General features: G+C 56.1%; 1 protein-coding gene across 2 annotated transcripts in view; it reads left to right on the forward strand.

Moving 5' to 3' along the window:
* The window catches only part of CCDC88C (coiled-coil and HOOK domain protein 88C), a 130,776-nt gene that overhangs the window by 80,659 nt on the left and 36,872 nt on the right, over nt 1–13,245 (forward strand). For both annotated transcript variants that reach the window (XM_012773929.2, XM_012773932.2), the window contains exons 11-13: nt 6,845–6,991; nt 7,588–7,732; nt 11,025–11,209. In XM_012773929.2, coding sequence (XP_012629383.2) covers nt 6,845–6,991; nt 7,588–7,732; nt 11,025–11,209 — 477 coding nt within the window. The remainder of the gene's footprint in view (nt 1–6,844; nt 6,992–7,587; nt 7,733–11,024; nt 11,210–13,245) is intronic.

A 13,245-nucleotide genomic window follows, 5' to 3' on the forward strand; every position in this document is an offset into this window, starting at 1 on the left:
TGGGCCCTGGGAATCTGCATTCCGCAGGCTCTCCTGGGCGATCCTCCCTCCCCTGCAGAGGTTTTACAGTTATCCTTATTTTTCAAGAGTTAATACGTTCATTCTAGGAAACTGAAAAAGACAGGAAGCGAAGAGCAGAGTCATCCACAGTGGCAGGCGGTTGACAGTTGGACGTGTCCCTCCTGGTCCCCTGTGCGTGCACAGCACCCAGTGCTACGTGACTGTGATCGTGCCATGTGCGTCGTGCTTTCTCACACACCACGCGTGTTTACCAGTTCAAAACCCCAAAGCTCTACGAGTATTTTGATAGCCAAGAATACACTACACCAACTCCATCTGTTTGGAAGAAACGTAATCCTGCCTCTTTCTCTGCACAGAAATTTCGTAGAAGACAAAAATGGCAACGGGCTTCTAGATCAAAGTGTTGGCAGAGTTACATTAAAATACTGCACTCCCTTAATGCTCAGTTTAAGATGAGACATAAAGAACCAGTGTCTCTAAGAGGACTCAGATCCGTGCCATTAAAATATTAGCAGGAAGGTATGTTTTTATTCAGTGTATTTTTATGGTGTGGCCAGAAGATTTGCACCTACGCAGTGGCTGTCATCGGAATGTAAATGTGGACACGACTGCACGCGTCTCTCCCTTTTTACTTCCTGGATTCTTCTGCCCTCCCAAGCTGGAGGACCAGGCTGCAGATGGACAAAGTACTCCGCCTTCCCTGTCCCCAATCCAGACTTTACTGCCGGCTTCCCTCCGGAGAGGGGCTCGTCTGTGGGTGGAGTGTGGCCAGAGGCTTCCTCTGTGGACCTGGAGCCTTGCGGGCGAGGACTCTGTGACGTGCCGGCATGCCAGGGGCCCGGCACGCACGAGGCGCGTGGGAATGGTTCCACTCGTCGCTCTGCAGATGAAAGACGTCCAGTCTGGGGGTGGGTGCGGGGGGAGGGGGAATCCTGAGTTTTTTTGTCTCCTTGGGATTGAAAACGGTGCTGTTGGCATGGCAGCAGGAGAGCAGAGAGGAGCGTGGTGGTTGCGTTCGTGCCTTCTCCAGTCCGTGAGCACCTGCCACGTGTGTGATGCTCTTCCAGGTACAGAGGGAGCGACAGGTGGCCGGGCCCTCCCCGGGAGGCCGCCCGGTCTAACCCTGAAAACACATCAGTGCCCTTCAGCAAAGAACGGTTCCTGCCACGTGGGAGGAAAAGATCATGGGCCGCGGCTTCAGAGTGAGGGCAGGTTAATTTTGGTTAGAAAAACATGGGATGCGATTTGCACGGTTTGTTTTTAAACGTCTGGCAGCTTTTTTTGTGGCTTCTAGTCTGGTTTACATAAGGGTTGAAACAACAAAAAGGAGAGCGGAGGAGGCATCCCTGGGCCCAGGAGGAAGTGTGGGGGCGGCGTGGGGTGGTCCCGGACTTCCCTGTGCAAACAGCAGTCCCGGGCAGCGCTGTCAGGGCCACGTGCGAGGAGGATGGAGGCAGAAAGAAATTGCCTGGAAGGTTCTCTGTTCCTGTATTTTGTGACCGGCTGAAAGTTTCTGCAGCGGGCAAAGGGCAGACATGTAGTTGCTGTGTGCATCGTGAGCAGAGCGGACCCGGCCTTTCTCTGCCCGTGTGGGATTCGCTGCTCTCTGGGCCGTGCTTGCTTCAAAATAAACAGCCCGAGAGGCAGAGACCCAGCCAGGCACAGTCCTAGCTGCGACACCAGCTTGCCGGGTGTTGGGCAGGGCTTGCTCCTAAAAGGAGGCGGTGGTCTGGGCATCTCTGAGACCCTCACGCCGTGGCATCCTGTAGCATGGGAGCATGCTTGCAACAAGCTCCTCCCAGTAAGCCCCTCTCCACAGGGAGCCCCAGAGAGGAGGGGGCGCCCCGGGAGCAGATCTTTGCAGTGAGGGGCGGTCCGAGGGATGGGCTGGGTGTTGGCCTGGCACAAGCCAGTTAGGAGCTGGGTTGATGATCAGTCCCAGAGGGTCTGGGTCAGTCAGTGTCTCTCTCTCTCTCTCTTACACACACACACACACACACACACACTCTGCCCCCTAATCCAAAGTCACACCCCTGAGATAACACCGGGGGTGCCCAGGATCAGGAAGGGGGAGGGAGTTTGCCCAATGGCTGCTCTATCCTGCCACAGGGCGGGGAGATGGGGCCCCAGCTCCTTGCACTCCTTCGGCCCCCTCTGTTCCCCAGGCAGGGTCTCCCACCCGCTCCCTGGGCTCCTGCAGAGAGCCGGTCCTCCCCAGTAGGAGGGGTGCTCAGGACACGCTTGGCGACTTTCCTTAGGTGCCTTAGGATCCTGGGGACTCTTCCATCGTTGCCCTAAAACAAACAAACAAGAACCTTCCCGCTTTCTCTTACTCTCTTGGAGCTGCGGGTTCCTGGGCTGCCCTTTGGGGAGGGGGACAAGAGTGTGAGCCGTGGCCCCTCTGCCACTGCACCTCCACTCGCGGGGACCACTCTTAAGTGGAGGGCGCTCATGACGTGCTTGCCAGGCCCGGCCAGCGCCTCTCAGCACCCCAGCCCGCCCTGGCTGGGGCCCAGCTGCTTCCTTCCGGGGCGCCGCCCTCCTCACTCCCGGTTGCCCCGACTCTAACCATGCCCTTGCACGCCCTTAAGCTGCCCCCCTTGGGCCACCCCCCTGCATCCCAGCCCCTCCTCCGGTGGCCGCCATGCCTGGCCCACCTGCCTCCCACCCCCTTCCCTTCCCTTCCATCCGGGTCTGTCCTGCCCTGCAGGCCTCAGTCCATCTGGGTGGTCAGAGGGGTCGAGGGGTCAGCACATCCAGCTTCACTGTCTCCCTCCAAACTGGCCTGTGTCACTGTCTGGACTGGGGTCACCGTCCACTCACTCGGGCGCCCAAGCCGGGGCACAGGGCCACCCGATTCTCTCTCTCCCCCACCCCACCGTTGCTGTGCCAGGCTCAGGTGCGCCCAGCACGGCGCCACCCGCCCAGTGGCGGGGATTTGGAGAGTGCGTGCCGCGCCTCGCTGGCCTTGCTCCTGTTACTCCAGAGTCTGCCCACGGAACGCATGCCCTCCCCCCCAGAGACTCCGGCTGGCCATTGTGCCCACTCCTCGGTCTCCTGGCTCTCACCCCCTGTCCTGCTGCCTCTGCACCGCTCTCGGGGAAACTCCACCTTGCACCCTCGTCTGCCCCTCGTCCCTGTCTGGTCCCCCACGCGCAGGTGCTTCCTTGGCCCAGCCCCTCTCCTCCTCCTGGCTCACCTGCCAGCCTCGGGGGCGGGGCCCAGGGCCGGGACTGGGGGTGTTGGGCTCTGCAGACTGCGCCCTCCAGCCGCCGCCTCGGGGTTTCCAGCGCTGTGGTGATGTCCTTTCCTGTTTCCCCACCACAGCAGGAGCTTTGCAGGGCAGGGTCTGTGCCTTGCTGACCTTGAGTCCTCTGTGCCCCGCACACTGCCCAGCTCGGGTCAGCGGAGTATAGTCCCTGGGCCAGATCCGGCCACCGCCAGCTAATACCCATTCATCACCTCTGGCGGCTGTCGTGTTCCCCCCGAGGGGTTGAGTAGCTGTGACAGAGGCTTACGACCTGCAGAGCTGAAAATATTTGCCATCTGGGCCTTTACACACCCCCAGTGTGGCCCAGAGTGTGTGCGCAGTCAGGTTTCCCTGAGCAGAGATGGCTGTGCGTTTAAGAAGCTTTTTGCACCTGCTGGTGACGGTGACAAGCTCTAACTGCGTCATCGCGTTTGAGCCTCTCGGTGGCCCTGTGAGGTTTAGGAGCCTCTGTTAGTTCCTTTCATCTTTTCAGATGAGGAAACGGAAGATTAATTAATAACTTGCCCAGGGCCGCAGTTGCCGAGTGGGTGGACCCGGGATTGGAATGCGGCTGTCCGCCTCCAGGACCTCGACTGCCCGCCAGGGAGTGGCCGTGGCCTCGGCCTTCACCAGGAGGCAGGACACAAAGGGGGTGCAGGGGAGTGGGGCAATGGAGGTGCTCGTGGGAGGGGTGATGGGCTGCCGCTGTCCCGGGGGGTCATGGAGGAGTGAGGAGGGGCCCAGCCCTCAGAAGTTCACGTCGGAACTGAGACATCGTGTCGTAAGCAGGAAACGTTAAAATGTGGGGACTTGACTAAGGGCACCTTGAATACAAGGAGACCCTCTGTTCCAACTTGGGACTTTTTGTCTGTCTTTGTTTCTTTATCACTTGTAAAGAGTTTTGAAAAGGTTAGGCGCACTGAGAAGGGGAGCAGGGCAGACCTCACGCTTGGTTTAGGGTTCAGTCCCCACGCTCCCAAATCAGGTGACGTTTAGAGACGGGCAGGTCTGTGCTAACACAGTGGGTGCCCCATTGGCGGTGCTGATCGAACCGGTGGTGATGATGGCAGCTGGTGAGTTTATGGCTCTCGGGTGCTGTGCAGGGAGCATTTATTGAGCGTCTTCTAGGCCCATGTCACCCTGTTTCCATGCCCGTATTGGAAAAGAGGAACCCGCGGTTGAGAGGTCCCAGGCTCAAGTTCAGAGCAGACCTGGGAATCGGTTAGCCCACGTGGCGAGTCACCAGTCCGAGTCACAGGGGCAGATTACAACTGGAGCTCTCAAGACACTTGTGGACCAGCCCTCAGGTCTGGCCTGTGGCTTCATAAATGTGGCCCCTTCAGCTGTTTGCTGGGCTGGGTCAGGCCTTTAAATAGCCTCCCGGTTCAGTTGGGGTCGGGCCGTGGTGGGGCACGCTGGCCTTGGGCAGCCGCCCAGAGGTGTGGCATCAGGCTTCTCATGCCTCTGCACCGGCCCCCTGCTGGAGCCCTGGGCTGGCTCTAGGGGATGGGGCACAGCCCCTTCCGGGTCCAGTTTCTCACTGTGCGGTAGTGGGGGGTGTGCAAGGCAAGTTTAGATATATTTCTGTTGCCTAATACACAGTGGTGGTTGAAACTGCCCAAAGATCGAGGTCTATTTGAATAGTAGTTGGGAATCATTCTGTTCCAGGCTGTCTTCCATTCCTGGCACCTTCGTCCCTTCCTGCCTGTCAAGTCTCCCAGTCCCTCAAGGCCCACCCTATGTGCCACCTTTGACTCCACCCTACAGGCATGATTTGGCCAACTAGTGTTATCGGACACTTATGTGAGGCTCAAGGGAGCAGAATCAGGGACAGTCCTGCCCCGAGGGGTTCCCAGTCTGGGCGGGAGGACAGACCAGCCAGCTGTTGTTCAGAGCGGACCCAGGGAATGCTGGGAGCCCAAACACCTGACTCAGCAGGTGGGATGGAGTACATTCCCAAGCACTTCTCAGAGGGGGCAACTCAGGCTGGGTCTTGAAGGCTGAATAGGAGTTGGTTGTGAGGATGAAGGGGCAGCCTGCACAGTGGCTGCTCAGGGCCTAAGAGTAGTGATCCTGGGGAGTGCTGGTGGGCAGACCCTTCCCGAATGCTGGGTGGGAACAGTGGGGGCAGCAACCAGAGAGGGGAGGCTGGGTCTACTTTCCACTTGAAATCCCTTGTCGTGCTTTGGCTAATGTCATTAGTAGCAGTCTGTGCCTCTCTTACACACATGAGCCCCTTGAGGATGGTTATTTAGGGAGCTGAGGGCGGTGGAGAGACCACAGTCTGGAGCCCAAGTTCAAGCCCCAGCGTTGCCCCTCACCAGGTTTGTCACTTTGAGCTCGTTCCTAAGTTTTCCTGAGTTAGTCCTTCATCTGCAGGGGAGGACTGTCCCTGCCTCCCTCTGAGGGCTGCTGTGAGGAGTGAGTGACGTGGACAGATGTGGATCGCTGAGTGCAGGGCCAGCCACAGAGTAGCCATGGTCTCCACTAGGGACGGCCAGAGGGAAGGCACATGGGTGAATCCAGAGTTTTAATGGCCAGCCCTTCGCCGGCTGCCAGGCTTTGATCAAAGCCGTGTCCACTGACTGGAAAGCCTTTGGGTTCCCCTCCACCAAGAATCCTGGATTCTGGCCCACATAGGAAGGTGAGCACAGAGTAGAACCTCCCAGCCTAGCTCCCGCGGTAATCTGTGAGCAGGACAAACCTCAGAAAGCTCTGCCCACTGGACAAAGCAGGCAGGTTCCCAGGGTGGGCTCGGTGTAGACTGCGAAGGCATTTGGGGGAAATCAAGTCCCTCCAGCATACCGAGTGGTGCTTGGAAAGGCTCAACAGGTAAGAAAAACCAGGACGGCCCTCGACAAGGGGGCAGCAGCCACGTGGGGCACACCCTGACCTCTTCGCCGCTGCCTGAGACAAAAATCAGAATCTGGCGGACCCCCAACCCGTGCACACGTGCAGGGCTAGAATTTGTTCGCTTTGCTACACTGCAGTTCAACTCTCTTAAGACTCCCCATTTCTAGGAAACGGCCAAGAACTTTTGCTTTTCCAAGAGTATGTTCGTAAAGTATTCAAATAGGAACTGTGTATTGAATGAAAGCTTGTCTAAATAGCCATTTTCCCCCCAGGACCCTGATCGGTGGGATGAATGTTGAATCGAGAGGACTAGACTCAGCCCTGCCCCTTCCTCGTTAAGGAAACCGGGGCTCAGCGGGTGTGTGTCAGCAGCGCCCACTTGTCTGTCCAATGACGTTATGTCAGAGCCTGCAGCACCAGAGCCTGTAGCACGTGAGCTACAGCAGACGTTCGGGAAGGGTTGCCTTCCCAAATTTAGATATTTTCTTGATTCATGGATCTTTCTTTCTTACAGCAGAGAAAGTCTATCTGTGCTTGCCTAATGAAAAAAGGTGAAGATGATAAGAAAAGTGGGGACAGAACTTCCTGCCTCTTAGTTACCGGCTTATCTCTAGCTTGCTTGAATCTAGATGCCTGCAAGAGCTCCGGTTTTTTTAAGAGTTCTGTTGTAATGACCCAGGTGCCTTTATCTGACGGTTCTCGTATGTTTTTGCTAACCAGGAGCTCAGAGAAGATAACATCATTTTAATTGAAACCAAGGCCATGCTGGAGGAGCAGCTGACTGCTGCCCGCACTCGGGGCGACAAAGTCCACGAGCTGGAGAAGGAGAACCTGCAGCTGAAATCTAAACTTCACGACCTGGAACTGGTACTGCAGGCTGGGTGGTCACCCGCTTAACACAGATTGGGGCGGTTTCAGGTTTATGCCACGCCCCTCTCTGCTATTGTAGCTACTGGGTTTGTTGCCAGTAATGTACTGACTGTGGGGAGTGGCTTGCTGAGATCCGTGGGCTGGAGGGGGGCAGCACTTAACACCCACAAAACAGCATTTGACTTCTGTATTGCTCTTCTGTAAGGGTGACCGTACATGTGTGTCTTATGCAAGAAGGGTCTTTGCTGGCGTTTATGGTGTGGATAGAGCCATGATTCTTTAGCCTCTTTCGAGGTCTGCTCTAGAGCCACGAACTGCCTGTCACCGTAGTGCTTGCATTAAAGCCCTGTGCAGTGTGTCACTTTGTTCAGACAGCATTCAATTAGGGACCTCCTGTCTCTCTTTACAAGCTAGGTAGTCAGGTCAGGTATCTTTTAGTGGCTGTGCCTCTCACAGTGGGGTGGGCCCTGTGCCAGAGTCCTGTTTCTTTGGAGGTGAGCAGGTGCATGGAGTCATGGTAGATGCAAAGGGCTGGGGCTTTTCCAGAAGGTTCCCCCGGCTGCATCCTCACTCCTCCCCTCTTCCTGCCCTAGGACCGGGACACAGATAAGAAACGAATTGAGGAGCTGCTGGAAGAAAACATGGTCCTCGAGATTGCGCAGAAGCAGAGCATGAACGAATCTGCCCACCTCGGCTGGGAGCTGGAGCAGCTGTCCAAGAATGCAGACCTGTCAGACGGTGGGTAGTGCCCGGTGCCTGGGACCAGCCTGGCCGTGGCCACCTCCTCCTCCGGGAGGCTGAGCCCTTGGCTCTGAACCCTCCCCGTCAGCCCATCCATTTCACCTCAAGTAAATGTGATTTCCTTCAAGTGCCATTTGAAACTGTTTCATTACAGTTCTCCCCAAGGGAGACACGAGGGGTCTGGCAGCCTTGATGTCAGGATGTTAAACACAAATTAAGTGTGGCCGGGTTTCCCAGTTCCCATATGGACACTTCCAGGAGCTCCCACATTATAGCCTGCTGACACCCAGAGGACATCTTAGGCCGTCTGTGGATGGCTGAGAGCCCCGAATGGCAGGAGCCGTCCCCAGTGGTCACTAATCCCCACTATAAATGTACCCTGGGCATTACTGCCTCTGCTCATTTGCATAATTGGGCAGGATGGATGCAGCCTGCTCTTTGCCCCCTGGGTGGGGGTGCTAAGTGGCTGCTGCTCCTGAGACCCAGGTTCTGGGCTGATCTGCTAGGCCTCTTCCTCTCCCGCCTGGACTTGCTCTGCTGCCCGCTGCCCCGAGGCGAGGTGTGGGTTGTGGGAAGGGAGGGCGGGGCAGCAGTCAGCCCTTGAGCAGGAAGCCTCAGCGCCTGGCCAACAATAAGCCAGTTCCTGTGTTTGAAAATAGCACACGCTCACCAGTCCCATGCACCTGATAATGCAAGTTCATATTTACTTGGGACTGTAGAGTGTGATAGGGCTTTAGGCTTGTTTAAGGGGTGGCTTTTTAAAATTCTGCAAAACATTCCTAAGCATGTTGGGAAGGTTATTGAAAGCAGCTGAATATTTCTTCTTTTCAAGGGCTCCTATCACTTCCGAAGCTAGAATCAGTTAAACTGTTAATGTGTGTAGGAAGTTAGTTCTGCCCGTGCTTTGGTACCTGTGCATGGGGCAGGCCTGAGGGGCCTGCACAGGGCTGGGACCCTTCACTCCCTGCTTCTGGAAGTCCAAGTCCGTGGGGGTCCGCTGCCCCCTGGTGGAGCCGAGAGGTGGCGCAGGCTGCCAGGGCCTGTCCCTGATCAATGTTCTTGCCTCACCGATTCAGACTATTCAGGATAACTTGTGACTCTTGAAGGTCGATGACCAAGATTTATTCTTAAGTGTTCTCAACTCCTAGTACCTAGCTAGGAGTTGATAAATGTTGGCTTGAATGATGAAGTCATGCAAGCAAAGGCTGAATACACTTTTGAGTCAAAAGACCTGACTTAAAGTCCTGGCTCCTCCCCTAGTTAGCTGGGTGATCGAGGGCAAGTACTAAACCTCTTTAAATTTCAGCTCAAACTGGGGGCAGCTGTCCTTATTGCTGCTGCCTTATTAACACGTTAACTGTCACGTGAATTGTATTTAACTCACGCTAGTTTTGAGCCCAGGGCCTCATGAAGCATATGAAGATTCAGTTCTCCAAAACAAACTCAATAAGTGTGTTGTGAGTCACATACAACTCAGTTGGGGTGCAGTGTAAAAATTGATTCTAGCGCCACATGAGTTGCATATAACTCATGCACAGAAAACAATAAAAAAAAAAACACAAAATTTTCATTAGAATCATTTCGTTTTTGAAATTTTTATTCTATGTTTGTAATAAAACACCATGGCCCCAGGGAAAGATTTTTTGTTTTTCTAGTGTGGCAGTGTGTTTAAAACAGCTAGTTACTCTGTTTATACTCCAGGGGTGCTGATGAGAGAAGCCCCGGTGAAGAACTATTGGTTGTCTCAGTAATAAACTGTTGTGTCAGCATAATAGTCTTCACTGACTTTTATAGAAGAGGAAACAAGGTTTATAATCAATTCCCTTGTTTCACTTGTGGAACCTTAAAAATTGTTCTCTGTGGGTGCAAAGCTTCAGGTTGGGAGGATAAAAAGAGCTGGCTGGTGGTGATGGTTGTAGGACAATGTGAATGTATCTAATGCCCAGATCTGTGCACTTAAAGATGGTTAAAATGGTAAATTTTACATAGATTCCACCATAATAAAAAAATATTTTTTCACAAATGCTGCAGAGGAACTGTCCAAAATGGTGACGGGTTCTGAATTAGTGGGGTTTTATTTTAGGTTAGGCATTTTAGATTAAGTTAATTTTAGTTGCAGTGCAGTCGGGACGAAGCCCTCCAGGTGACCTTGTATGTCCAGTGCGTGTATTGTGTATGTGTGAATCGGCGCTGGGCCCGGGTCAGGGCCATGGACACACCGTCCCCTCCACTGCCGCCCTGCCTGCTGTTGCTTTGGGTCTTTAGAATGTCCTGGCCTGTTGGGTGTCTGTGCTGTCTCCCTTGGTAGAGGATGGAAACGCAGAGGGGGAGACAGACGCCTTTCAGTCCTTATGAGCACCTGAGCACACACATTCTGTTTCCACATTGGTGTGTGTGCCGTGAGAGCCGTCACCCTCTGCTTCCCACAGCCCCGGGGCCCTGAGTGAGAGGCTGGGGTGGGGTTCGCTGCCTTAGTGGCACCAGGTGGTGAGGCTGCAGGACATGAGTTGTGTGCAATGATGGGAAAGGTGGGGGCTGGAACAGCCTGATCCCTCTTTAGGGCTCTTCCCAAACATTTTTCTTTCCCTCCCAAAGAAGACCTGTGATTTACCTCCTGCTTGTGCAGGAGGGGGCCGAGAACTCCCATCCTCATTTGCATCAGAGCCACTTCAAAGCAGAGTAGACACCTGCCTTTTTCTGTCTTGAGCTGATCTTTCATTTCGCTTAATATTCTTTGAGCAATTTGCATATGTGCTGTGTCACTTTTCTCCAGTAAAATTATGAAATCACAAAAAGGTATCTCTGTGCAAAGGCTCTCACTCAGGCTGGCAGGTGCTAGGCGTGGGTGCTAGCGTAGCTTCCTGTCACCCGCGGCTGACGCGACTGGTCAGGTCTTGTGCCCCTCCCCGCCGAGCAGCCCCGACGCCCACTGCTCTGAGCAAGCACGGCAAACGTCACCTGTTAGCCTCCGAGACCCTTGAGTTAGACAGGTGGGCAGCCTGGTAAACAAGTGGTTCCTGTCAGTGCTGCAGCCTTTGAACTCTTGCACTGGCACCTCAGCTGGAGCCTGCTTTGTCCTGAGCTCCGGGTTGCCCCCGGCAGCCGCCAGCTGTGCCGCTGAGGGGCCCTGGGGCACTGACAGCAGCAGCACCGTGTGAGGTGGGAGTGGAGGGGCACAGGGGGGCCTGGCTGCCCCGGGGGAGCCCCTCCCCAGCCCCTCAGGTCCTGGGCGCAGGGGCAGAGAGTGGCAGCCGAGGTCGCCAGGCCCTGACCGGCCTCTGCGCTCCAGCCTCCAGGAAGTCGTTCGTGTTCGAGCTGAACGAGTGCGCCTCCAGCCGCATCCTCAAGCTGGAGAAGGAGAACCAGAGCCTGCAGAGCACCATCCAGGGGCTGCGGGACGCGTCCCTGTCGCTGGAAGAGAGCAGCCTCAAGTGCGGGGAGCTGGAGAAGGAGAACCAGCAGCTCAGCAAGAAGGTAACCGCGGCCTGCCCGGGGCGGCGGAGGCACGGAGGCCTGGGACGCCCGCCCGCCCGCCACGGTCCTTGTCTGGGACAGACAGGCCGGAAGGTGGCCGGGCAGGGCACTGGGGCATTGGGGAGGACACACCACTGGGACAGTGCGGCATCCAGGTGTAGTGACACTTATAACAGAGGGGCACACGTGACACCTGAGGAGCGTCAGAGGCAGCATGGCTGTCCCCGCTTCGGCTAGACACGTGACTTCTCCTGTGAGGTGGGGTTGGCGGCATACCCACCTGCCTACCTGTGGAAAGAAAACCTTTTTCTCTTCCACGTCTCTGCTCTCGGTGCTTCGCTTCTGACGCCAGATGTGTGGCTTTTCCCCGCCAAGCAATTCTCCGGTTCTCAGTGGACACCAACCAGGTGTCCTCTGATTTCGCTCACTTCTGACGCTGTCCACCTGGAGTTAGCGCAGACCCCACAGGTTGAGGGCTCAGTCACATAAGACTGCCCCCCTCCCTCCCCCCACTTGAGGTGCTGGTCCAAGCCTAGGTTGTCAACCTGGAAGCTCTCCGACCTTGTCCTTTGGGCTTCTGTATATGGGCACGGTTGATTAGTCACTGACCACTAGTGGCTAACTCCACTTCTAGTCCCTCTCTCCTCCCTGGGCTGGGGGTGGGGCTGAAAGTGCCAACCCTCTGATCACGTGGTTGGTTCCCCTGGCCACCAGCCCCCCTCCTGAGGCTGTCCAGGAAACCCCAGCCCCGGACATCTCACTAGCATACACGAAAGACACTTGCCACTTTGGAGATTCTGAAGGTTTTAGGAGCTCGTGGCAGGAAGGTGGGCAGAGACCAGGTGTGCATTTCGTCCCGTGTCACGTTACCTAACGGGCGCGTGAGCGTGGCGGGAGCCAGTGTATGTGAGGGGCCGGCGCAGAGTAAGCGCTCGATGGAGACAGCCGTGCGCTGCTGACAGGCGTCAAGTAGGGAAGGACAGGAAGCACTGATGCGGGTTCTGAATTCCAGACGCAGAGCTGTGTGCGTGTGTGAGACCGTTGAGGAGCATGTTAGGGCGTTGCTGGTGGTAAAAACAAGTCCACGCTCAGCCCTTCCTCTTGGTCTACGGGACGGGGAAGAAGAGCCAGCTGAACCGTATTTGCTTTTGAGGACAGCTGCTGGGTCTCCCTGGTCGCACAGTGGAACCTAGACGTCCGGAGAGCGGACACGTGTACAGCCAGTCCTGTTCTGCAGTTGGAGGTTGCCCGTTCATGCACGAATTCAGTCTCAGGCCATTGGGAGGCTGGGGGTGGCCTAGAGGATCAGAGGACATCAGATCCACCTGGGCCACACCGAGGATGGCACAGGTGCATGGTGGGCTCTGGACACGCCAGCTGGCAGCTTCCAGCTGAGGGAGGAGGCGAGACCCTCCTACTGGCTGAGCACCACGTGGGACAGGCATGTCTGGGTCTCTCCCAGCCTTCTCGGGAGTCCTGGCGGTGGCGTGTCCTGGGGCATCACAGGCTGCGGGAGGAGTGTGAGCTGCAGGCAGGATTCCTGGGTCCCCTTGGTCCTGCTCTGCTGCTTCCTCGCCTCTGAGTGAGCTGGGGGACACGCCCCCTTCTGTGAGCTGGGCCCTCGGGTTCCCCTCCTGGCACCTCCCCTGCTGGGCTGCTCACTCTGGTCCCTTTGGAGCATCGTGTGCCTTGCAGCGTTTTAGCCGCCAAGTGGTTTGTCATCTCCTTATAGGACAACAGAAAACACCCGCATCTCGGGCCACATCTTCTGATGCGGGGCAGTGTGGGGAAAGTGCTAGACCGTCTTGGTTTCTTAGGTTCACGTAGGCCTAGCACAGGAAATGACTTCATACATAGCAGTCCACCCGTGGTCACGATAAAGAAGAATTGACCTTTAGGAAGGCGAGAATTTCCAACTCTGCGGGTCCTCTGGGCCCCGCCCTGGAAAGCCTGCAGTGTGATCTCGCTGGCCCAGGGGTGTCGTGGGTCCCCTCCCAGCAGGCTGCAAGGGTGGCTCTCTGGCGTGTGGCCGCCCT

Source organism: Microcebus murinus, chromosome 6 (genome assembly GCF_040939455.1).
Source record: "Microcebus murinus isolate Inina chromosome 6, M.murinus_Inina_mat1.0, whole genome shotgun sequence".
Classification (NCBI taxonomy): Eukaryota; Metazoa; Chordata; class Mammalia; order Primates; family Cheirogaleidae; genus Microcebus; species Microcebus murinus.